Source organism: Phaseolus vulgaris, chromosome 11 (genome assembly GCF_051622355.1).
Source record: "Phaseolus vulgaris cultivar YP4 chromosome 11, ASM5162235v1, whole genome shotgun sequence".
NCBI lineage: Eukaryota > Viridiplantae > Streptophyta > Magnoliopsida > Fabales > Fabaceae > Phaseolus > Phaseolus vulgaris.
Window position 1 is genome coordinate 36,684,241 of NC_143508.1, and position 27,371 is coordinate 36,711,611.

Consider the following 27,371-nt stretch of genomic DNA (forward strand, 5'->3'; position numbering starts at 1 on the left):
GGCGTTGACCATCACGACCTCGTCATGGGTTTGGAGCTTCACCATAATCGCCCAAAACCTTTTTAAATAGTTTTTTAGAGACTCTCTTTATCTCTGTTTCACACTGAAGAGATCATATAAAATCGATGGTTTGGTCTGGTTGATAGAGAACTGTTCCCTGAACAACTCAGAAAATTGGTCGAAGGAGGTGATGTGGCCAACAGGAAGCCCACCAAACCACTGCAGGGCAGTAATTGTGAATGTACCCATGAACATCTTGCAATGGATAGCATCTAATCCCCGAGAAATAATCATCTGGGCATTGAACGCCATAAGATGGCTTTCATGGTCTTCTACTCCCGTGAAAATGATCTTAGGCATGATGTAATGTGGTGGCATAAGCGCATCCATGATCGTCTGCGAGAATGGCTTGGGACGAGCTCTCAAGGGTGCATTCAAACCTCGTTCCCTTTTGGAGGGTTGATCAAGTTGTTGTAGACTCTTGCGCAACTCCTCGTTGGCCTTGTGCAATTCCCCACTATTTGCTCGCGAAGCATCTATCTCTGCCATAAGTTGATCTTTCCTAAGCACTTGCTCAGCTCGAGCTTCTGCAATTAGCTTTTCCTGCTTGGCTTTAGCCTTTGCCATTAACCTTTCCTGCTCGACTTTGGCTTCTTGTTGGATCTGCTCCTGCTCTCGCTTGTACTGCTTGTTGGCTTCTTAGAGAGCTCTCACGGTGTTTATGAGCTGTTCTTGGAGAGCTCTCAGATCCCGCAGGTCCTTGCCTAGTGTTCCTCATACCGCTGGAAAACTCAAACACAATTGTGGATGAGATCAAGTTTTATCGGGCCCCACGGTGAGCAACAAATGTTCTCGCCGGTTGACTCTGCTGACAAGCTCTAGCTCCGGTTTGTCTCATCTGAAATCTGTTTTACATCTTGTTGCACTAGAACGTGGCTCCGTTGAAACAAAGGGGGCCCTACCTGTTGATCACACTCCGACAATCAACTCAGTATGAGCTTACTAAAATTGAAGAGTGTATTCAGTTTCAGTCTCATAAACAACGTACCTTTACATAGGGTATCAAGCCCCTTTTATAGCTTATCTCTTCTAACAAATTTCTCTCATGAGAATCTAATCTCAACCGAAAGCATACGTAGTAGAAAAACACTCTGTTTATGGGCACCTTCTCTCAAGGTGCTACAATAGAAAAAATCTTATCTCTAATGAGAGTATAAAATAACAAAAAAAAAACCACTTGCCAACAGGGCATCATTGTAGGTGTTAACAACAGGGAAACACTCTATTTATGTGGGCACCCTTACTTATGGTGCAACGTTATCTTTCACTATGCATGCAACTTAAGCACTGCGTGCCTTAAAACACACCCACTTAGATTAAAAGATATTTACGTGACTTAACCCCTACGTATACTAACCTTATATTAGCGTATAAAAAATTTATTTTAATTAAACTCCAATGGACTTATTGACATGGTTGGCCAAACTCATGACCCACTTTATAGACCCAACAACCTAGCTGACCTACCCATACTCATGCACCGTGCTCCGATCACTAAGCATAGAACATTCTGTCTAGTACAATCATGATATTATTAATAATAACACTAATGTTAATACTAATATAACAATAATAAAATTAATAATATTTTTTATAATATTAATAGTATTACTAAAAATAATAATATTAATATTATTAATAGTAATATTAATAAAATTTAATAATATTAGTAATACTATTAATAATCATACGAATACGAATATTAATAATAATAATAATAATAATAATTTATAATATTTATAATATTTAACAATATGAATAACATTAGTATGATTAACAACAATATTAATAATAACGTTATTGTTATCATTATTATTAATAATATCATGACAATTTTATTATTATAAATATTACTTATATTATTATTAATAATATTACAATTATTTTATTATTCTTAACATTATTTGTATTATAATTGATATTATTATTAATATTATTATTATTATTAATAATGTTATTATTAATATTATTATTATTATTAATGTTATTATTAATATTTTTAATCCTATTAATTATGTTATTAATATTGTTTAATATTATAAATATTATTATTAATTTTTATTACTGTTATTAATATCTGTATTCATATGATTAATAATAAGATTATTAATATTATTAATTGTTTTTTATATTACTGTTAATAATATTAATATTCTTATTTTTAGTAATATCATTAATAATATAAACCACATTATATTTATTAAATGAATATTTAAAAATTAATTAATATATTTTAAATGATCAAATACTTGAATGGAAGACAAGAGTGTTATATAAAAAGAAAAATTGTACGGACTAATAATCTAATTAAGTAACACATTTAATTCATTTTATTACTATTTTATATTTCTCATTCTCTATTTTAACACTAATATAGTACTATAAATATGTGTATGACTTAAATCTTGAAGGAGAAGAAAGAAATACTGAAGAGTGAGTAAAAGTAAAAGAAGGCAAAAGATGGCTCTAGTGAAGGTTGCTTTGGTAGCACTTGTTTTTACTTTTATAGCTTGCAATGGTAAGTTGCTTTTTTTCTTTCCATTTGATAAATCATATCTTTGAATTTAGGTTTTGTTAGTGATTTAAATTTTTTATAGCTAACATAAATATATACGGTAATATTGGGATGTGTGTTTTGTAGGGTTTGTATTAAATGAGGATAAATGTCAGGAGAATGATGATTGCAAGGGAAAGTTAAGTTTATGTAAAGATTCAGCTATTTGTGTTGATGAAGTTTGTAAGTGCAGGACGACCATATTAGGAAAGCCAACAAAAGCTATAAGTACGTATGATTGTCGATTTGTTTGTGCTCCACCATGTGATAAACAATATTATGATCCAACTGATGGTTTATGCAAATGCTTGTATTATTATTTCTCTCAAATTTATCAATAAAAATGCATTTGGATGTTACTTTTTTTTTTATTTGATAAATCACCTTTTTGAATTTAGGTATTGTTAATGATTTATAGCTAGCATGAATTTATATTGTAATATTGGGATGAGTGTTTTGTAGGGTTTGCATTAGACGAGGATAAATGTACGGAGAATGATGATTGCAAGGGAAAGTTAAGTTTATGTAAAGATTCAGCCATTTGTGTTGATGAAATTTGTAAGTGCAGGACGACCATACAAGGGAAGCTAACAAAAGGTATAAGTACGCAAAATTTTCGATATTTTATGCTCCACCATGTCACAAAAAGTATTGTGATCCAACTGATGGTATACAAAAATGCTTGTGTCATTATCTCTCACCAATATTTCAATAAAAATGCATTTGGTAATTATTTTTTCTATTTTTCATGTGCTAAATCACATTTTTTAATTTAGGTTTAGTTAGTGATTTATAGCTAATACGAATTTATATTCAAATATTCGGATATGTATTTTGTAGGGTTTGTATTAGATGAGGATAAATGTCAGCAGAATGATGATTGCATGGGAAAGTTAAGTTTATGTAAAGATTCAACAATTTGTGTTGATGAAGTTTGTAAGTGCAGAACAACCATACCAGGGAAGCTAACAAAAGGTATAAGTGGGTATGATTGTCCTTTGTTTGGGCTCCACCGTGTGATAAAGAGTATTGTGATCCAACTGATGGTCTATAAAAATTCTTGTGTCATTAACTCACTAATTTCTCAATAAAAATGCATTTGGAAATTACTTTTTCCTTTTTCATTTGATAAATCACATATTTTAATTTAGGTTTAGATAGTGATTTATAGGTAATACAAATTTATATTCTAATACTAGGATATGTGTTTTGTAGGGTTTGCATTAGATGAGGATAAATGTCAGGAGAATGATGATTGCAAGGGAAAGTTAAGTTTATGTAAAGATTCAGTCATTTGTGTTGATGAAGTTTGCAAGTGCAGGACGACCATACTAGGGAAGCCAACAAAAGGTATAAATGTGTATGATTGTCCATTTGTTTGTGGTCCACCATGTGATAAACAATATTGTGATCCAACCGATGGTCTATGCAAATGCTTGTGTCTTTAACTCTCACCAACTTATCAATATAAATGCATTTGGAAGTTACTTTTTTTTTTCATTTGATAAATCATATTTTTTAATTTAGGTTTTGTTACTGTTCTATATCTAACACGAATTTATATTGTAATATTGGGATGTGTGTTTTGTAGGGTTTGCATTAGATGAGGATAAATGTCAGAAGAATGATGATTGCAAGGGAAAGTTAAGTTTATGTAAAGATTCAGCCATTTGTGTTGATGAAGTTTGTAAGTGCAGAACAACCATACTAGGGAAGCTATAACTGCGTTTGATTGTCCATTTATTTGTGCTCCACCATGTGATAAACAATATTGTGATCTAGTCGATGGTAAAAGCAAATGCTTGTGTCACTAACTCTCACAAATTTATCAATAAAAATGCATTTGGAAGGTACTTTTTCTTTTTCTGTCTTTGATAAATTACCTTTTCGAATTTCAGTTTTGTTAGTGATTTATAGCTAACATAAATTTATATTGTAGTATTCTAAATTTCTAAACATAATAATACTTAGGAATGATGGATTATCCTAATAAAATATTAGTGTTGTTGAGTGTTTGCAAATAATTGATTATCTTAGATAATGTTTTCAAACATTCCAATAATTACAATAGTTTTAATTGTTTTTTGAATTTAGTTTTTCATGTGATTCAACCGGTTGTTTTTATCAGCAATTAATAAAAACAAACCAAAACAGATTTGAATGAGATTAAGGATAGAAAAAATCACACAACAGATTTATACTGGTTCACTCTTATCCAAGAGCTACATCCAGTCCCAAGAAACCACTGGTTTTCCACTAAGCAATCAATAACCTTGATTACAAACTACACACCAAAGAGTTGATCTTGAACTCTTCAAGAACACACACCTCCTTCGACAAACAACACACCACAAATCACTGAACACCCTCTAGATCTGCACAGAACACGTTTACACAAAATTACAATATTAAAGAGAGAAAAAGAATGATCACACCTGATACAAATTGAATTCAAAAGTTACAAAGCAATCCTATTCCACTCTTACAAATATTCAAAACTTGAAGCAAATCTTGGTGAAAACTAATTTCAAAGATTTAATATGATATCTTAACTGCTAGGACATAAAACAAATTATTTAAACTCCTAAAGACTGTTAAAAACATTTAATGCATGAGCCAAATCAATTTTGAATAAATTAAAACAGATTTACCAAAGTTAACAAATTTTGTTAACGATTTTCAAAATACAATCGGCTGAAATGTCGAAATAACCGATTGAATTGGTTTGACAACAAGGTCAACCAATTTCAAGCTTTGTTAAAACCTTTTTTCAAAACACTAAGTGTAAAACAACCGATTGAAACGATAAAACAAGTTGTTTTTCCACTTCTTTGGAAAATACTCTTTTTCAAAGGAATTTGATTTAAACCAACTTTGTATCCTAGCTAAGAGTGGATTACAAATTCAAACTACCCAGAACCCATACATATAAGCAACAACAAAGGATTCAACCAATCTTAATGGATTTGGAGACATCAAAGCCTATCTTAAACAATCTCTCCCTATTTGATGAAGGCAAATCCCTGGTTTGCTTGTGTTGTTCTGTTTGAATTTGAAAGCAACTGCATAACAATAAATGTGCATGTAACAGAGAGCAATCATATGCAGCTTTCACTTGCACCAATGAACTAGTTTTCACATGTGATTTTCTTTGAAAAAACCAGCAAAATTAGTGTGAATGAGGTGCATAATCAAAGTTTTTACAGCAGCATACTAAACTAGTTTAAATCGGGATTAAAACAGATATGTAGCAGCATACAAACCATATAATTCTCCCCCTATTTGTCTTCACAAATAAAGTAGAAGAAGGTATAAAAGCAACATAAAAAATTGTTTAGCAAGATGAAACAGAATAAGAAAGAAAGCATTAAAGATCTTCAATGCTCTTTCCCAATTGAAGCTTAAAGAGTTGATTTTGAACAACCTCAATCTGTTCATCCAGATTCTGAAATCTTGCCAGATAGAACTAATGATGACTCCTTTGTTCATTTGCAAAGTTGTCCATTCTGCTCACCATGAATCTTTCAAATGGCGACATGGTTGTTATGCGTTGTCCCATGTTTCCTCCATCACTTACACCAATATCATAGGCACCAACAACACCAATATCATCATCATCAGCAACATTATCAGCTTGTTCTTCATTCTCATTTGCAACATGAGCTCCGCTTGAAGAACCAACTTGATCACCATCTTTGCCAACCCACTTTCCACCAATTTTGGTGAAACCCATCTTGCTAAGGGAGCCATTGTTGACGTTGTGTGTTGTCTTGACCACTTCAGATTGCTCCTCCTCGAGATCAACTTAAAGGTAATGCAAAAATTTAGAAATAAGGACAGCATATGCATGGTAATCACTTAACCTTATTGATTTTAGCATATGTTATTTGATGATGTGGATCCAGTTTATCTTGATCTTGTTCATGATGCAATAAATGAAAACAAGATCTTCCTCTGTCAGCACAGAATGATTGCTTTCTCTTGGTGTCAACATCCATGTAACAATGAAAGCAATAAGCCTTTCATTTAGTTTCAAGACACCCACTGAAAAGTTTCTCACTTTGGATTGTGGATTCTTCATACAACTTCTATAGAATTGCATTTTGTTGAATTCCTCAACCACTCCAATGTTCCCTTTTTTTATCCTCACCCAACATACTTCAGTCCAGTAAAGGCAGTCCAAACTTCATGTGTAATCTCCAAATCAACTCCTTTCACATGCGTTTTTGCTCCTTCTCCAGAAAATCGACTTTCTAGGCACCCACCCCTTTTGACTCCATGGGTCTTAATTATTTCGGATGAAGGAGGTGTTGAATCCATGAAGCAAGGAGGAAATTTCTAAGAAGTAAAAGAGGACAACAATTTCAGAATGAGAGCAGGGAGAATAATGGGTTGATTTTGTGAAGGAAAACAAATTAAACAGGAACATTTATATAAGTTGTAAAAGCAGTCAACAAAATTGGCTTTAAGGGATTGTTTTTCAAAGCAAAAAGAATTTCTGCAAAGAGAATACTGGCACATGTCAACCCTCAAACAGAATGCACTAAACCATCACATGCATATTTGACTAGTCATTGAATTTCTTAAATTTTCAAGAAGATATGTAATATATTCCTATTTATGATGAAATTCAAGGCCATAATATAAGAAATTTGGACTCATAATAACTTTGAGAAGGAATCAATAACAGAAACAATGCACAGAGATTTAAAATAGCTTTAATGAAATGTTGCCAAGGATGAAACAATCGGTTGTTTCGTTAAAACAATCGATTGTTTTTTTGTGACAAAAATTTGGATTTTTCAAAAATCAAAAGCTTTGACAGAGATGAAAATTCAGTATGCTACACATAAATGTTTTTTTATAAAGATTAAAAGGAGAGTTTATTTAACAAAAAATAAAAATAAAAATGAACTAAATGAAAAAAATTAAAGAAATAAGTTCATAGCTTTTGAGAATGTTTCCAATTAAAGAACCATTGTACATGAGTCAAGAATAAATTCCACAAGACTCTCAAGAGCAGTGTGCAATTAAGAGTTGTACTCCAAAATCCAACTTTGATAATTCCCTTTGTGACTTGATCCTTTAATTCAGTGATTCTTGGTCTATAGGAATGCCTGCACATAAACAATATCAAGTAGCAAGATTTGGTCTCCTTACAAATTTGGGTCCATTGGCATTAATTGGATATTTAGAATCCTTAGAATTCTTAGGAACCCATTTTAGAATACCTTTGGGAAGAAAAAACTTCCTAACTTTGCAGAATTTGACAGAGTGGCCCTCTTTCATACAGTAGAAGCATGAAACAACTGGTTGTTTCGACTTTTCAATCAGTTATTTTTCAAAGATGTTAAATCCTTAGACTCAGATATAGCTGTGACCTTGGGCTGCCAAGATCTGTCTAGGCACTTGAGGATTTTGATCTTGAGTTCCACTTTTTCAAACATCTTCCTAAGACTCATGAGGTGGTTGATAATATGGGTAAACCTCTTTTGTACTTCAACAATTGTCTCCCCTTTCTGCATCCTAAACATCTTATATTCTTGTCTGAGAGCATGCTTCCTTGATCTTTTCACGTCATTTGTTCCTTCATGAGTGACTTCTAGAGTATCCCACTTTTCCTTTGCTGATTCACATTGTGACACCCTGAAAAACTTAGCAGAACTTAAGGAAGATGTAATAATATTCTTTGCAATACAATTATATTGAGCCATTTTTCTTTCATGCTCAGTCCATTTGGATCAAGGTTTTTCAGAAATCACTTTATCATTTTCAAGCATAGGAACAAAAGGACCAATTTTAATTGCATCCCAAATTCCCTTATCAATTGATTCAACAAAATATCTTCATCCTTACTTTCCACCACTGGTAATTTACACCACAGAATAGAGATGGTCTATCAATAGATGCACCCTCCCCAAAAGGTAGTTTATCAACCATGAAAAAATATTTTTGTATCAAAACTTGAATGACTTTCAAAAACCTAGCTCTTGAAGCCGATTGTTAGAATTTAAAGCCTTAAACAAGATGGGGGGTGAATTGTTTATAAAAGATTTTCGCAAATATTGAATGTATAGAGAAAGCCAATGAAGAATCAAAGAGAAAGAAACCCAGTTAGCCAAGAAAGAAATTTGTTTTATTGTGTTTTCAAAAAATCAACCGGTTGTTTATGCGATTCAACCGGTCATTTTTATCAGCAATTAATAAAAATAAACCAAAACAAATTTGAATGAGATTAAGGATAAAAAGAATCACACAACAAATTTATACTGGTCCACTCTTATCCAAGAGCTACATCCAGTCCCCAGAAACCACTAGTATTCCACTAAGCAATAACCTTGATTACAAACCACACAACAAATAGGTGATCTTGAATTCTTCAAGAACACACACCTCCTTTGGCCAACAACACACCATAGATCACAGGACTCCCTTTGGATCTGCACAAAACATGTTTACACAGAATTACAATATTCAAGAGAGAAAATGAATGATGACACCTGATACATATTGAATTCAAAAGTTACAAAGAAATCCTCTTCCACTCTTAAAAAAATTCAAAGCTTTAAGCAAATCTTGGAGAAAACTGATTTGAAGGATTTAATTTAATATCTTAACTACTAGGAGCGTAAAATAGATTATTTAAACTCCAAAAGGATATTAAAAACATTTAATGCATGAAGCAAATCAGTTTTGAATAAATTAAAATAGATTTACCAAATTTAATAAATTTTGTTAAGGATTTTTAAAAAACAATCGGTTGAAATGTTGACATAAACAATTGAAATTGTTTGACAGTAAGGTCAACCAATTTTAAGCTTTGTTAAAACCTGCTGCAAACAACCGATTGAAACGATAAAACAACAGGTTGTTTTTCCACTTCTTTGGAAAACACTCTTTTTCTAAGGAATTTGATTTAAACCAACTTTGGATCCTAACTAAGAGTGGATTACAAATTCAAACTACCCAGAACCCACACACATAAGCAACAACAAAGTCTTTAACCAATCTTCATGGATTTGGAGACATAAAAGCTTATCTTCAACAAGATTGAAGGAAATATGATGTGAGTTGATTTTAGGATTGTTCATTTTATGGTGCGACACATTACATAGATGGAGATTTTAAGGAAGTATATGGTGAGAACTCTAAGAAGATCCCCATTGAACACGAACTTAACCAAGTGGTTAAGTAAGTGTGAAGTTTCACTTCTCAAGAGCAAAAGGAAAAGACAATTACAAGGTGAATATGATGCCAATAGGTGCGGAATTAAAGAACATGAAAAGGAAAGCCAAATAAGAATTGTCGAATGGAAGAATGAAACAAAACAAGAACATAACACAAGACTAAAAGCGAAATGACAAATGGAAGAAGAGATGAAGGAAGGAGAAAACTTATGTGATGGATTTGAGAATTGGAACACGCCACTTGGAGTGTGATTGGCCTCCAAGATAAGCATTGTTAGCCGCCACTTGAGAGCTCTCAATTGTAGAAGATGTGAGCTTCGATGCATCAAATCCACACGAAGCTTGAAGCTGTGCTACTTTTTGGGTTTGGGTTTAGATTAGGTTGTTTAGAATCTTTGTTATGATCAGTCCTTGAAGCCTACACAAAGCTTGATTAAATCAGTTTTAAGAAACAAAGTGTTTTTCCATGCAAAGGGAAAACAACCTGTTGATTTGTCGAGACAATCGGTTGTTTGTCACTTAGCTGACAATGAGGTTTTGAAACTACTTTTTGAATTGGTTATGTAACTACCTGACCCATTCAACCGGTTAAATCGTGGATTCAACCGGTTAAATGAGTGCTTTGCTAACAGTTTTTTGAAAACTTGTTTCAACTGTTTTAAATGAGAACAAAACTGATTTGACTCAGTTATGTTGCCTTAAACAACTAGATTTCAAAAGCTATAAATATAGCCTTCTTTCAAATGTTTTAGAATACAAGTTTAACACATTGTTGTGGAATCAAGAAAGAGTTTAATGATTTAATTTTGAAAGATTTTTTTCAAAGTTTAGCAAGATTGCTGTTAAAGCTTCGCTTTGGTGCAAGAAATGACATAGGGCTTCTGGTTTTGTAATTCCAGGTGTTTTCTATTCTTACTTAGTTTCTTGTAATTGTACTTTGATAAACCTTTGTAAGTGTTGGTAAAATATTGTAAAGTCAGTGTGGTTCTGGCTTGAGGTGTGTGTTGTTGCAAAGAGGGTGAGTAGGCTTTGTGGGATTCAAAGTCACCTCTTTGTGGTGTGTGTTGTAATCTGGTTTTGATTACTAGTGGAATACTTAGAGGTTGTTCTGAGGATTAGATGTAACTCAGGGTTGAGTGAACCAGTATAATCTAATTGTGTGAATCTCTCTATCTCTGTCTATTATAATTTGTTTGATATTTGATTTGCTGTCATAATCAACCAGTTATTTAATATTTCAACCGGTTGGTATTTCTGCTTTATAAACTGCTTATACTTACTTTTATCTCTGTAATATAAACAATTGGTTATTGATCCTGCCTGTTGACCGGAGCGCTGGAGAATGCCTCGTCAAAGGATCGACGTGCGCACCGCTTATCACCTTCGTTCCTCCCTGGATGTACTTCGAGAACCTGCAAAGAAACGACACGGCGCCGCTGCGGCCGATCGCACTCCGACGCTCAAGTCAGTGACGGTATCACCAAATACTAAGAACTAGAGCCGTGCAAACTCTCTCTCACAAACAGCTCTGTCACTCGCAAGCGTAAAGTGTATGAACTGAACGTGCGTACCTCAGAAAATCTGTTAAGAACTCTTATATACCTGGTGGTTTTCTCTCTCCTGGCAGTTACAGACTTGGACACGTGGCTCGCATCCAACTGTACACGTGCCATCATCTGGAGGCTCCCTGACTTGGCGCTGCTTCTACTCTCATTTTGGCTAAGTTACCTATGCATGGTACTGCCCAGTGCATAGCTAACTTAGGAGTGCGATCCCTACTGGAACTGGCGAGTTAGGGCCTTCATACACCTTCCCTGTGGTCTCGCCGGCCGCCTTCATAATCTGCTTCTCCTTCATCTTCGGCGATGTGCTTGTTCTGGCGATCTCCGACTGCTTGGTCGCCTGGGTCTTCATCTGGCGACTTGATCCTTAACCTGGCGATCGCCTATTCTGGTAAACTGGAAGTCGGAACACGCCAGCTTAGCAACTGGCGACTACGCGTGCCCCCCGACTTCCTTCCCTTCTTGCCAACCTGGCGCCTTGTCAACACGCCTACACTGTAGCAGGGTGCCACGTCATCACATCCGACCACCAGGGCGGTACAGTTATATAGTAATTTTAATCGATTGTTTTACTGATAACAGTTTTAATAACTTATTTCTTTTGGCTTATGTGATTCTTCTTTCTATAAATCATTAAAGAACTTCATTCTTAGTTATCATTTGCGAAAATAATTTATCAACAATTCACCCCCTCTTGTTTAAGCCATCATTTCTAACAATAGGTATCAAGAGCAAGGTTCTTGAAAGTTATTGAAGTTTTGATCCTAAATCCTTTTAAATGGGTGAAAAGTTTTCTTTTGGGGAATGTGCCTGTTTAAATAAACCACCTTTTTTTTGTGGTATGAACTATGAACTATGGTGCATAAGAATGAAATTCTTTGTTGATTCTATAGATAGAAAAATCTGGAATGTTATTACAAATAGGCATCTCATGCCTATATCTGAAAATGTTTCTTCTGAATGAGAACATCTTGATTTTGTAGCTATGACATCATTGTATCTGCACTTGATTCTAATGAATTGCTCAAGGTTTCAGAATGTAGTTATGCAAAAGAAATGTGAAATACCCTTGAGAAGTATCACAAGAATCCATGGAGTGCTGAGATAGACAAGGAGGAGTCTTCTACTGAATCTTTCTCTTCAGAATCGAGAAGGGAGGTTTGTCTCATGACAAAGGAAGAATCTGGATCAAACCAAGTAAGCACATCTTCTTCCAGCAATTGTGAAAATTATTTTCAACTTCTTAATGCTTTTCAAGAAACTCATGAAGAAGCTAAAAGATTAGCTCTTTTAAGTAACCAATTGAAAAGTGAAAACAACAAGTTGAAAGAGAAAATCACAGTTCTGGAAAATGATTTGAGTCATACAAATGCTGATTTTGAAAATCTTGAATTGATTTATAAAAACTCCTCTTGCAATTGTGATTCAAGTTGTTGTAAAAATTGTAAAACCCTTAAAGAGAAAGTTTTATACCTTGTGAAAACTGTTGATAATATTTCAAAAGGAAAATCAATTTTTGAGAATGTTTTAGCATCTCAACAATGTGTTTTTGGTAAATCACGTTTGGGTTTTAACCCACAAAGCAAAATCTATAGCTTTTCAGAATCTTTTTCAAACCTCACGAAAAATCAATCGGTTAAAAAGTTGAAACAACCGGTTGTTTGTTGTGTCTACTGCATGAAAAAGAGCCACTTTGTTAGATTCTGTAAAATTAGGAAAGTTTTTTTCCCAAAGGTATTTTAAAATGGGTTCCTAAGATTTTGAAGGTTCCTAGGTTGCTACTAACATCATTGGACCCAAATTCATAAGGGGACCAAATCTTCCTTCTTAATCTTTTCTTGTAGGTATCCTTAGCAGCCAAGAATTACTTTTGGGCTTGAAGAATGTCTGCTAAAAGGAAAAACAACAAGAGTAAAGATAGTCTCTGTGCCCTTTTGGATTTTAGAACTATTTGTCAAATCTGCACATGTGTTCTTATCAGAATAAGTTCTTATCTCTCTTCTTTGCTTAAACAATCAATCTTAAATTCAATTCATTATACTCTATGTCTGATTGTAATTACTCTGTATTCCATATGTCACTTATACAATTGATATCTTGTGAACAATGTAAGCAATAATGATTGTATATAACATGAGAAATTGAAAAACTATTTGTTTTCATCAGAACATAAAATCAATCGATTGTTTCCTCGAAATAACCGATTGTTTTCTCTCTGACAAACACTGGGCAAAACTGTTCTTAATTTTTGAATTATGGATTGTGAGTCTGTTCAACCCAGTGGCGTGTATGGTCAAAATTGTATTAATTGCATGTTTGAATATAGTTTAACTTTGTTGCATCTGCTATTAATGGATCAGATTCCTTCAAATCTTGAAAATCAAAACTGCCTTTAATGCTTAGTCAAAATCACATGTGAATCTGTACCTTTCTGATTTGACTGACTATGTCAGCTTTATGGTTCAGATTTGATTCACTTTTTATGTTGAAAACAACCATCTTTAACCAGGTTTTCGCAGATATAAAACCAAGTGCATTTAGCTGCTGCTTCACACTCAAATAACCGGTTATTAAATCTGTTATTACAATCCTATTTCTTCCTAAAGTTTATCTTTGCAGAAATTTGTTCTGATTTGAGCAATGGCTGGGACTCCTCCCTTAGCAAAAAGAATGAAATCAAGGGGTGTTAAGAGCACTGGAAAACTTGAAGGATGGTTTTCGGGTGATGCTACTCTCATCAACAAGTATCTACTTGAAACAAGTAGAAAGAATCTGAACACACCAAAAGTGGTCTCTTTCACTTGGATGAAATTGCAAAAGTTGGATTCTGTGAGAAGCATTATCAAGGAGAAAAGACTAAAAAGATTCCTAGAGCTACTGGGAACATATATCCAGATTTGGTGAAGGTATTTTACACTAACCTTCAAATTAGTGGCGACTCACTTACTTCACATGTTAAAGGTATATATATGGTCATCATAAGTGATGTATGGTTTGCTGTGACTGGACTAAAATCCTCTAGACTGAGGATCAATAGAGGAAATCTTGGAGTTGTTGAAGAGTTCAACAAAATACAGTTATACAAAGGATGTCTCAAGAATCCCCACTCCAAAGTGAGGATTTTTTCAGTTGGTGGACTAAAGCTTGATGAAAGGCTTGTGGCTTTCATTGTTTCATGGATTCTCACACCTAGGGGATCATTCAACCCACTCTGAAGAAGATCTCCTTTTGATCCACTGTATCATGAACAAAGTGAAGATCAACTGGATTCACACGATCAAAGAACACATGCAAAAAGCCATGAGGTTATGTGACTTTCATTATCCCTATGCCATTTTGATTTCTTAGTTTCTTCATTATTTCGAAGTGAACATAGAAGGAGAGCTAGCTAAGGTAATCAAGCCCTCTAGTGAAATCAACAGTGGATCCCTTAGTAAGATGGGGTTTACTAAGATTGGTGGAAGATGGGTTAGCAAGGATGGTGACAAAGCTAGCCCAAGTGGAACAAATGAAGGTGATGAATCTGAGAAGGTAGCAATGCAAGATGAACCTACTGCTGAAACTCAAGAGGATGATCACAATGACATCAATATGGGTGAAAGAGTGACTACCATGTCACCTTTTGAGAGGCTAATGAACAATCGTATGGACACCTTTGCTAACAATCAAAGGAACCTCTACGATATGTGTGAGTCAAGGTTCAAGAACATGGACACACGCTTTTCCACACTGGATGAGCAAATTGAGGAAGTCCAGAGACAGATCTTGGAGCTAAAATTTGAAAGGGAGGATAGTTCTTCATTCTAGCTTATTTGCTTTCCATTTTCTTTATAATGTTTTTAAATCCTACCATTTGTCTATTTAATGAGACAAATAGGGGAGAAATTTGGAAGTTTGTAATGTTCTTAAATACTGCTTTCATTTCTGAACTACTTAACTGATTTAAGTTTGAATGTTGTAAACTGCTCCATTGTGTGTTTTGTCATGTATGCAGGTTGTGAAGATCATAAACAAAGAACATTCCTAAAGTGCTATCCAAGGATTTGTCTCCATCAAATAGGGGAAGATTGTTGAGCATGGGTGCTTTATTGATCCAAATCCACAATGGAGCTTGAAGACTTGTTTGGGTTTAGATTAAGTTGTTTAGTATCTTTGTAAATAAGATCCTAAATAATTGAATAAGCTTGATCAATCAGTTTTAAAAGAAACAAAGAGTTTGTCAAGCAAAAGAGAAAACAACTGATTGAAATGTCGAGATAACCGGTTGTTTGTCGCTTAACTTGCTTAAGGTTTTTAAAACTGCTTTTTGAACCTGTTAGGTAACTACCTAACTCATTCAATTGGTTAAATTGTGGTTTCAACCGGTTAAATGAATGTTTTCATAACAACTTTTGGAACACTTGTTTTAACTAATTCAAATCTGTTTTGTCTCAATTTTGTTGCCTTAAACAACTAGATTTCAAGTGCTATAAATATAGCCTTTCTTTCAAAACGAAAATGTGAATTTTTACAGAATTTGAAAAGGAGATTGAGATTCATTATTTAAGAAACTTTCCAAGAAATTGCAAGATTGCTCTCAAGCTTTGTCGTGGTAATAAGATCTGATCCTAGGAATTTCTGCACTGTAAACCAGGTGTTTTCTATTCTAGTTTAGAGAATTGTAATTGTACTGTGTTATCTGAATAGTGTGTGAAATCTTGTACAGACAGAGTGTGTCTGTCTGGAGGTGTTTGTAAAGAGGGTGAGTAGACTTTGTGGTGTTTCAAAGTCACCTCTTTGTGTGTAGTTGTTGTAATATGGTTTTTGATTACTAGTGGAACTTAGAGGTTGTCTGAGACTGGATGTAGCTCAAAGTGTGAGTGAACCAGTATAACTTCTGTTGTGTGAATTTCTCTATCTCTTAACTCTCATAACTGTTTGTGTAAATTCATTTTCTACTGCTGCTATAAACAACTAGTTTAAACATATTTTTAATTTATTAAAATTCTGAAACAGTTTTCTGAATCATTGATTAATTGTCTTCCTTAGTTGTTTATCTGTGATTGATTGATAAAGATTCATTCTTAATCAAATATTTGTGAAAAGCTTTTATAAACAATTCACCCACCCTCTTTGTTTAGCCCTATAATTCTAACACCTCACACCTAGGGGGAGCAATCATTCAAGTATCTCTGAAGAAGATCTCCAGTTGATCTACTGTATCATGAACAAAGTGAAGATCAACTGGATTCACACAATCAAAGAAGACATGCAAAAATCCATGAGGTTGTGTGATTTTCATTATCCCTATGCTATTTTGATCTCTAAGTTTCTTCATTATTTTTAAATGAATATAGACGGAGAGCTAGCTGAGGTAATCAAGCCCTCCAGTGAGATCAATAGTGGATCCCTAAGTAAGATGGGATTTACTAAAATTGGTGGAAGATGGGTAAGCAAGGATGGTGACCAAGCTGGCCCAAGTGGAACAAATGAAGGTGATGAGCCTGAGGAGGCAGCAATGCATGATGAACCAGCATCTGCGACTCAAGAGGATGATCACAATGGCACCAATGATCACATGGGAGAAAGGATGACTACAATGTAACCTTTTGAAAGGTTAATGATTAATCGTATGGATACCTTTGTTGACAATCAAAGGAACCCCTATGACATGTGTGAATCAAGGTTTAGCAACATGGATACACGCTTTTCAACACTGGATGAGCAAATTGAAGAAGTCTAGAGACAGATTTTGGAACTACAATTTGAAAGGGAGGATAGTCCTTCATTCTAGTTCATTGCTTTCAAATTTTTTATCCTTATGTTGTTTTTTAATCCTACCATTTGTCTATTTGATGAGACAAATAGGGGGAGAAGTTGGTTTGAATATTCTGTAATGTTTTTGCACTTATTCTGGTTTGAACATTGCTATTATAAACTGCTTTAAATTTGAAGTATGTTAAACTGTTATTTATGGTTTACATAATTTCAACCAGTTATTCCTACGAAATAACCGATTGTTTATCTATTATGCACTTGTGTATGTGTGCTGGTTTCTCATCAGATTTGGCTGATGTTCCTTCTGGGAATCACCTAGTTAGAACTAGTTTCTGATGCTTATCTGTTTTGGATTAGATTACCCTGTGTCTGCTCAATGAATGCAGGATTCAACATATTCTATACAAAGAACATTCCTAAAAGCATGCAAAGGATTTGTCTCCATCAAATAGGGGGAGATTGTTTAAGATGGGAGCTTTGATGTATCAAATCCACATGAAGCCTGAAGCTGTGCTTCTTTCTGGGTTTGGGTTTAAATTAGGTTGTTTAGAATCTTTGTTAAGAGCAGTCCTTGAAGCCTACACAAAGCTTGATTAAATCACTTTTAAGAAACAAAGTGTTTTTCCATGCAAAGGGAAAACAACCGGTTGATTTGTCGAGACAATCGGTTGTTTGTCACTTAGCTGGCAATGAGGTTTGAATTGGTTATGTAACTACCAGACCCATTCAACCGGTTAAATCGTGGTTTCAACCGGTTAAATGAGTTCTTTGCTAACAGTTTTTTGAAAACCTGTTTCAACTGTTTTAAATGAGAACAAAACTGATTTGACTCAGTTATGTTGCCTTAAACAACTAGATTTCAAAAGCTATAAATATAGCCTTCTTTCAAATGTTTTGGAATACAAGTTTAACACATTGTTGTGGAATCAAGAAAGAGTTTAAAGATTTGTTTTTGAAAGATGTTTTTCAAAGTTTAGCAAGATTGTTGTTAAAGCTTTGCTCTGGTGCAAGAACTGATCATAGGGCTTCTGGTTTTGTAATTCCAAGTGTTTTCTATTCTTGCTTAGTTTCCTGTAATTGTACTTTGATAAACCTTTGTAAGTGTTGGTAAAATCCTGTAAAGTCAGTGTGATTCTGGCTTGAGGTGTGTGTTGTTGCAAAGAGGGTGAATAGGCTTTGTGGGATTCAAAGTCATCTCTTTGTGGTGTGTGTTGTAATATGGTTTTGATTAGTAGTGGAATACTCAGAGGTTGTTCTGAGGACTGGATGTAGCTCATGGTTGAGTGAACTAGTATAATCTGATTGTGTGAATCTCTCTATCTCTCTCTCTATTATAATTTGTTTGATATTTGATTTGCTATCATAATCAACCGGTTATTTCATATTTCAACCATTGATATTTATGCTTTATAAACTGCTTATACTTGCTTTTATCTCTGTAATATAAACAACCCGTTATATCGTAATTTTAATCGATTGTTTTATTGATAACAGTTTTAATAGCTTATTTCTTTTGTCTTCTCTGATTCTTCTTTCTGTAAATCATTAAAGAACTTCATTCTTAGTTATCATTTGCGAAAAACTTTTATCAACAATTCACTCCCCCTCTTGTTTAAGCCATTATTTCTAACATCAATTACTTACAAGAAAATACCTAAATGCTAAGAGGAAGCAAGCCTTAGTAACACCTCACACAATTTGTGCAGGGTAACTTTTCTTCTATTAATTTTATCATGTGAAATACAAAGGGAAGACCTCTTATTTATTAGTGGAGGAGCCTTGGAGAACAAGAAGGAGGGTTTGATGGGAAAAGGAGACATATGGTGCGGCTAGGGTATTGACCTTGGTCAATGCACAATCACTTACATTCTAGAAGGTAGGTTTAGCGTCCTACCCTAAAGGACTTCTCATAGGCCCAATTTGATAACTACATCTCCTATTTATGCTATATGGACCTACTCTAGCTTATTATACTATTTGGACCAAATTATTTACAACATATTAGTTAGATATTATTAGATATAACTAAATATTATGAGATATTATAAATATTGTTAGATATCTCATATTTATGTAATGGGCTTAGCCCATACGTTTCTTTTCCTATATAAACATAACCCTATGTGTTCAATATACACAAGGGATTTACCTTATTCTTTCTTTTCCTTTAATATGGTATCTAAAGCATAAGGTTAGGGTTTAGGGTTTAGGATTTAGGGTTCAATTTTTATTGGTGAACCCACTATTCACTGGAATTTTCCAGCCACCGCCCCATTATCTCGCCGGAGCTACCACTACCTTGTTGGACCAGCCGCTAAATCCTTGCCGGAGTCGACGTCGAAATCTCGTCGGAATCTTGCCGGACCCATCACCGGAATCTCGTCAAAGCCTCCGCTGGAGACGCTATCGGAATCGCTGCTAGAGCCTTCATCTTTGTTGCTGCCGCCGTTTAACCGGTGACTGGATTTATCCTTATCTTCTATGGCTTCTTCCGTTTCCACCGCCAATATGGCTTCTTCTGCTACCGCTACCATTGTGGCTTCTTCCGCAGTCATTATGCCGGATTCATCTATTTATACTAATTACGTCAATGTTCATCTTTTCATTGACAAATTGGATGGAACCAATTATGACACTTGGGAATCAGATATTAAATTATGACTTAAGAGTCAAGGTTATGTTGATCATCTTACTCATACTACTCTTGTTGAAAATGAGGTTTTTCGTTGGTTGAAAATTGATGCTCAATTATGCATTGTTACCAAATCGACCATTCACTCATCTTTAAAACAAATTTTTCGTACCTATGAGACATGTTCAGAAGTTTGGGAATAAGCAAAATTATTATACACCAATGATACTCAATGTCTTTATGGTGTGTGTCAAAATCTTCTCACAATTGTTGCTCCCAAACGTCTTGATGGTACAATGGCAAAATATCTAGGTAAACTTCATGCTCTTCTTCATGATTTTAATGAGTTATTACCTCCTGCCTATACTCCTTCTCAAGAACTAGAACAAAGATCCAAGTTCTTCATGTTATTGGGTTTACATGGCCTTCCTGATGATTATTCTCTCGTTCGTGATCAAATTTTGGGATCTCCTATTGTGCCCAATTTTAATTCCACTTGTTCTACCCTTTTGCGCATGCGAGGTAAACACACCACTGATATAACGTCTCATGTTGATGACTTGTCTGCTTTAGTCTCTCAGCATAATGATCGTACTTGCCCTCACAAGCCGGGCAAAGGGCATCACAAGTGTGACCATTGTGGCAAACTTGGCCACAAAATTGACAGATGTTATGCCTTACATGGTCGTCCTCCTAGGTCTATTGCGGTTGCTCAAATTGTCCCTGTGCAACCTTCTACCATGGACCATACTTCAATTGATACCCCAGGCCAACTTGCTATTTTCAATGAATTTCTTAAATGGTATGAGGATCGTCAGAACCCTAGTTCCACGGCTTCTGTTGCACATTCAGGTACATCTTTTGTTGGCCTCACTCACTCCACTTCCTATGGCCCTTGGGTTCTAGATTCAGGTGCCACTGATCACATTACTGGTAATAAATCTTTTTTCTCTTCCCTATCTACTACGGGTTATTTACCTTCGGTTACCATCACATGGTGTTAGTATTATTAATCTTCTTTCTTCTTTATCTATTGATAATGTTCTTTATGTCCCTGGGTCTCCATTTAACTTATTATCCATTAGTCATCTCACCCATTCCCTTGATTGTGTTATTTCTTTTACTAAAGATTCTGTTGCTTTACAGGACCGGAGTTCGGGACGGATGATTGGCACTGGATGTGAGTCTCATGGACTTTATCAACTACAGATCTCTGCACATGTTGGCGCAATTATGGATTCTCCATCTCTCATTCATGCTCGGTTGGGTCATCCCAGTCTTCCGAAGATGCAACAGCTTGTTCCAAGTTTGTCTAATGTGTCTACTTTATCGTGTGAGTCGTGTTAGTTAGGGAAGCACATTCATAGTTCTTTTCCTAGTAGTGTCTCACAACGTGCTTCATCTCCTTTTGCCTTAGTTCACTCTGACATTTGGGGACCAAGTCGTATTAAGTCTAATTTAGGATTTCAGTATTCTGTTACTTTTATTAATGATTATTCAAGATGTACTTGGGTATTTTTAATGAAAAATCGTTCTGAGTTGTTTTCTATATTTCAAATATTTTACAATGAAATTAAAAATCAATTTGGAATTTCCATCTGAATTTTGCGTAGTGATAATGGACGTGAGTATCTTTCTCATTCTTTTAAAAAATTTATGGCTTCTCATGGTATTCTTCATCAAACTTCATGTGCTTATACACCTCAACAAAATGGGGTAGTTGAGTGCAAGAATAGACATCTTGTTGAAACAACTCGTACTATTTTAATCCATGGTGATGTTCCTCAGCGTTTTTGGGGTGATGCTATTCTTAGTGCATGTTATCTCATTAATCGCATGCCATCTTCAGTTTTAGATAAAAAAATTCCTCATTCTATTTTATTTCCACATGACCCTCTCCACTATTTACCTCCCAAAGTTTTTGGGTCCACATGTTTTGTTCATAATTTTAGTCCTGGTCTTGATAAATTATCTCCTAAGTCACACAAATGTGTATTTTTAGGGTTCACTAGATCACAAAAAGGATATAAATGTTTCTCACCGTCTTTAAACCGTTATTTTATTTAAGCAGATGTCACCTTCAGTGAATCTTCCCTTTACTTTAAGTCTTGTCCTTCTCCTTCAATTTCTTAATCTAATCAAGTTAATATTCCTCTTGTTGTGCCTAGTGCACCTAATGATTCACCACCGCCACCAACTCTTCAGGTGTATAGTCATCGTCAAACGTCTCATCGTCCATCAGCAGACTCTATTCCAGTGCCAACACCTCATCCCCCTCCGGCTCTTACAGTTGAACCTTCGACTGTTGAACCTGATCTTCCTATTTCTATCTGTAATGGTATACGTTCTACTCGTAATCCCTCTCCACATTATACTGCTTTGAGTTACCATAGACTATCTCAACCTTTTTATACCTGCCTTTTGTCTATTTCTTCTGTATCCATTCCAAAATCTGTAGGTGATGCCTTAGCTCATCCTGGTTGGCGTCAGGCCATGCTAGATGAAATGAATGCGCTTCAGAATAATGGAACTTGGGAACTTGTTCCTTTACCATCTAAGAAATCTGTTGTTGGTTGCAGGTGGATTTTTGCTATCAAAGTTGGTCCTGATGGTACTATTGATCGTCTCAAAGCTCGTCTTGTGGCTAAGGGCTATACCCAAATTTTTGGTTTAGACTATGGTGATACTTTTTCTCCAGTAGCAAAGATGGCCTCTGTTCGCTTATTCATAGCTATGGTTGCTCTTCAACAATGGCCTCTTTATCAACTGGATGTTAAAAATGCTTTTCTTAATGGGGATTTGCAGGAAGAAATTTATATGGAGCAACCTCCCGGTTTTGTTGCTCAGGGGGAGTCTTCTGGATTGGTATGTCGTCTTCGCAAATCCTTATATGGCCTCAAGCAGTCTCCTAGGGCTTGGTTTGGAAAATTTAGCAATGTTGTTCAACAATTTGGTATGACTCGCAGTCAAGGAGATCATTCAGTTTTTTATCGTCACTCGAGTGTTGGATGTATCTATCTTGTAGTATATGTTGATGACATTGTTCTTATAGGTAGTGATCACCATGGCATCTCACAAGTAAAACAACACCTTTGTCAACACTTTCAGACCAAAAGATCTTGGCAAACTTAGTTATTTCTTGGGGATTGAGGTAGCACAATCCAATACTGGTATTGTTATCTCTCAAAGAAAATACGCATTAGATATTTTGGAGGAAATTGGGTTGATGAATTTGAAATCTATTGATACTCCCATGGATCCCAATGTCATGCTTCTACCCAATCAGGGGGAGCCTCTTTTAGATCCTGAGAAGTACAGGAGATTAGTTGGAAAATTGAACTATCTCACTGTTACTCGTCCTGATATTTCCTTTGCAATCAGTGTGGTGAGTCAATTTCTTAATTCTCCATGTGAAGATCATTGGAATGTAGTCATTCGTATAGTGAAGTACATTAAAGGCTCTCCTGGAAAAGGTTTGTTATATGGTCATAATAACCATACTAAAGTCGTTTGTTATTCAAATGTTGATTGGGCAGGATCTCCATCCGATAGAAGATCAACTTCTGGTTATTGTGTCTCCATTGGTGATAACTTGATCTCTTGGAATAGCAAGGAACAAAGTGTTGTGGCAAGATCTAGTGCAGAAGCAGAATATAGAGCTATGGCCTCAGCTACTTGTGAGCTTATTTGGTTTAAACAGTTACTTAAATCATTGCAGAGAGGTTACTCAAATGACACTTATATGTGATAATCAGGCTGCTTTTCATATTAGCTCAAATCCAGTTTTTCATGAAAGGACAAAACATATTGAGATTGATTGTCATTTCATTTGAGAAAAGATTATATCGGGAGATATCAACACGCCTACACTGTAGCAGGATGCCACGTCATCACACCCGACCACCAGGGCGGTACAGACACAAACATGACCTTAGTGTAATTTGAATTGGGAGCAGAGAGAGGAATTTTTTTTTTTTTTAATTATGTAAATCCTTTGATAAAGAGATTTCACATAAGCATTTTGAGTTGTAACTGCTATTCTAAGATTTATTGCAAATAAATTTGATATTAGTTTATTACAACTAGTTTGATATACAAAGCTCTATTTATAAATTAATTTTTTTATCAACAATAACTTTTATAACCTTTCTCCCCTTGTTAACAAAAAAAAAAACATCCCTTGTTCTTTCTTTCTCATTCTCTCTCCTTCATCTATAACTTTCTCTCTCCATACCTCATTTATTTCGGAATCTAATCACATCTCACAGGAGCTGAGGTACTAAGGGTCAATCATATTTTCAAATAGAGTAAACTTCTATTTACTATAAAGATTTCTTGTTCTATACTTTTCCATACGGTTTTGTCATCAATCTTGGTGGGGTTAGTTGAGAAAAGTGATCCTTTAAACTTGTTTTATCATATAGTTAAATTTGGCTATATTTAGATAACTTACTCTAGGTCCCAAGGTTTTGTGTAACATTTCTAACTTAAATTTTGGAAGGTTTCTTTGAAGATAATTTTTTTTTAGGTAAGGAAGCTACTTATGTTTTGGTAGAATCTTATGATAAATAACCTAGATAAGAAGTTAATCTATTAATTGGATTAGGCATGTTAGAGTATAAAGTTAGTTAACCTGGTTTTGTTATGGTTTGATGAGTATATGCGTATGAATAGTTTAGATTGTATTGAAATTATTGAAACATTATGTTTGAACAAATTATATTTGGATTGATCATTTTGAATCGTTTAGAAGTTGTATTATTGAAATGCTTTTGAAAGATCCTTGAAAAGGCATTTAATTAACCTATTGAGTTAAATTATGTTATATTTTCTCTAAAGTAAGCCAATTCTAGCTCAAATGAAAACGACTTTCATCAAATTCTTTTTTAGCCCTTGATCCTGCCTGTTGACCAAAACGCTGGAGCTTTGCCTCGTCACACTTGGATCGACGTATGCGCCGTGTCAGCCTCCGTCCTTCACCGCGATCCACCTCAAGAACCTGCAAAAGACGAAACGGCGCCGCTGCGGCCGATCGCGCTCCAACGCCCAAGTCAGCGACTGAACCACCAATTACTTAAGAGTAAAACTCAAGAACTCTAAGGAACCGTGACCAGTTCTCTCTCAGTGTACTCAAGACTCGCAAGCGTAAAGAAAACAATCTGAACGTGCGTACCTCAGAAGTTCGTTGGGAACTCTTATATACCTGGGCACTTTCTCTCTCCTGGCAGTTACACATCTGGACACGTGGCTCGCATCCAGCTGTACACGTGCCTTCATCTGGAGCATCCTTGACTTGGGCACTACTTCTGACTCTTCTTTGGCTAAGTTACTTATGCATGATACTACTCAGTGCATAGTTGCCTTGGAGCGTGATCTCTTCTGGATGGCGAGTTCGGGTGCCTTCGTACACACCTTCCCTGTGGTCTCGCCGGCCGCCTTCATGATCTGTACTACCTGTTTCACTGTATACGTTCAAGTAAACTGTCCCCCGACCTTATCCTCTGGCCAGCTGGGAAGTGTCCATCTGCCTTCATCTTCGGCGATGTCCTTGTTTCGGCGGTCTCTAATCACTTGGTCGCCTGGGTTCATATCTGGCAACTTCATCTTCAACTCGGTGACCGCCGGTATAGGTATGATGGAGATCGGAGCACGCCAACTTGATAACTGGCGACTACGCAAACCCCCCGACCTCCTTCCCTTCTGCCAACCAGGTGTTCCATCCAACACGCCTATATCATAGCTCGACGCCACGTCATTACTCCCGACTACCAGGGCGGTACACAAGCCCCCCAGTCTTAAGCGAAGACTTGTCCAGCGAAAAGACTAAAGGAGTCACGTCACTACCGATCTACGTGGCGCTGGCGCAAAATTCCAAACGTTTGTACTTTCTGCTTTCCTGACGCTCCACCAAACACTCTTCCAATCACTCGACACGTGGCTTCATCAACGGTTACCTTTAATTGTCGTTTGCGCTTCCAAAACCCATTCGAAAAACCCTTAAACCCATTTCACTTCTACTGTTCCATCACTTCTTTGCTTTCTCAAACGCTTCAAGCTTCTTCTGTAAAAACCCACGACGCTCTTGAACCTTCTGGATTTTCAACTTCCTTCATCGTTCTTCCGATCATAAAAAGGTACTCCCTTTACTTCTTCTGCTGAGTTTTCCTGCATTTTAACCGATTCGCATCATCCATTAACTGTCTGGTGCATACGCTGTGGGCTGTTTCTTCTGTTTCTCCCTTCTCGTAACTTAGGGCTTCGTCTCCATTACAACGAACCTTCGTTTGTTCGTTTCTTCATCCTTCTTTCACGATTGAGTCAGCCTCTGCGAACCCTGCTCACCTTTCCTTTTCTTTTCCTTTGCAGTTTCCGCGATGGCTCGTTCAAAGATCATCCCAAATCCTCCTCCCTCGTCACGTAACCCTCCGTCTCAAGCACATAACCCACCACGAGCACCTGGTGCTTCTTCTTCCCAGGCTGAGAGGCCTGCAACCTCCCGCCCTGACCTGGCTCAGGCTACTCCACCGGTCGCCGGAGGAGCCTCCATTCCTTCCCCAGACTTCAAAAAGCTATACCCATGGGCCACCCTGACTTTGTTGAAGGAAACTTCCTCAGTAAATTCTGCTGGGACAGTTCTTCGATTGAAGAAAGGGGACGAGCCCCACCTGTCGTTCCACAAGGAGCACGACGACAAGATGATGGTGCTACCTTGCCCCCCCGATGTGCCAGTTTGTGCAGACGACAAAGGGAATAACGGCGAGCTGTTTTGCTTCATATACACCACCTTATTCAAGAAGGTGAAACTTAGGTTTCCCTTCACTCGTTTCGAAAGGGAGCTACTCACCGAGCTTGACATCGCCGCCGCCCAGCTCCATCCCAACAGCTGGGCATTCGTGCGGGCGTTTCAAATCATGTGCGCACATCTGGGACTGCCAGCGTCAGTGGACGTTTTCCTTTTCCTGTTTGAAGCTAAGCATCCAGGAGATCGCCTCTGGGTGAGTCTGAACGGGATTGCTGGGAGGTCGATCTTCTCTATCTTCCAGCAATCCTACAAGGATTGGAAAGGCAAATTTGTCCAAGTGCACCCAAACAACCAGGACGCCTCGCTGCTCGACGGCTTTCCCTTGTATTGGGTAAACAAGGGAAATAAAGAATGCAAGGGGAGCTTCAGGAGGCCAAGGAGCCCCGACAACATGGGAGCCTTGGACAAAGATCTGTGCCTCTTTTGGAAGAGCGTGGCAGACACCAACATCACTTTCCTCACCACTGCGCTCATCTCCTTCGAGTTCTTCGAAGATCAACTCGAGGCTCGCATAGGTTAGTGCTTCAACGTTTAAGTCTTTGCCCTGTGCTGTTCCTCTGTTAACTGCTGCTGGGCGTCTTGTCGGTTGTGTACAAGGCTTGGGTTTTATTTTCTGCATCATTTGTTTGCTTTTCTTGCATACTGACTTATGTGTTTGTCTTTCTCTCTGAGCTGACCCATGTACCTTTGCATTATGCAGATCTTATGTTGGGCAAGGGAAAACTGGCTGAGTTGAGGGCGCTCGCCCGAGCCCATGGGTTGGCGTCGGGTTCCCAGACCGTGCCAAATTCAGTGGTGGAGATCGCCGCTGCCCAGG

At 36.3% G+C, this 27,371-nt stretch overlaps 1 protein-coding gene across 1 annotated transcript; it reads left to right on the plus strand.

Annotated features, from left to right (window-relative positions):
- The first annotated feature begins 2,496 nt into the window (after nucleotides 1–2,496).
- Nucleotides 2,497–4,336, plus strand: LOC137829882 (uncharacterized). The gene is made up of 6 exons (XM_068636868.2): nucleotides 2,497–2,578; nucleotides 2,702–2,842; nucleotides 3,077–3,211; nucleotides 3,455–3,589; nucleotides 3,830–3,964; nucleotides 4,206–4,336. Exons 1-6 carry the CDS (start codon nucleotides 2,521–2,523, stop codon nucleotides 4,334–4,336), a joined length of 735 nt encoding a protein of 244 aa, XP_068492969.1. The 5' UTR covers nucleotides 2,497–2,520.
- Nucleotides 4,337–27,371: the final 23,035 nt, after the last annotated feature.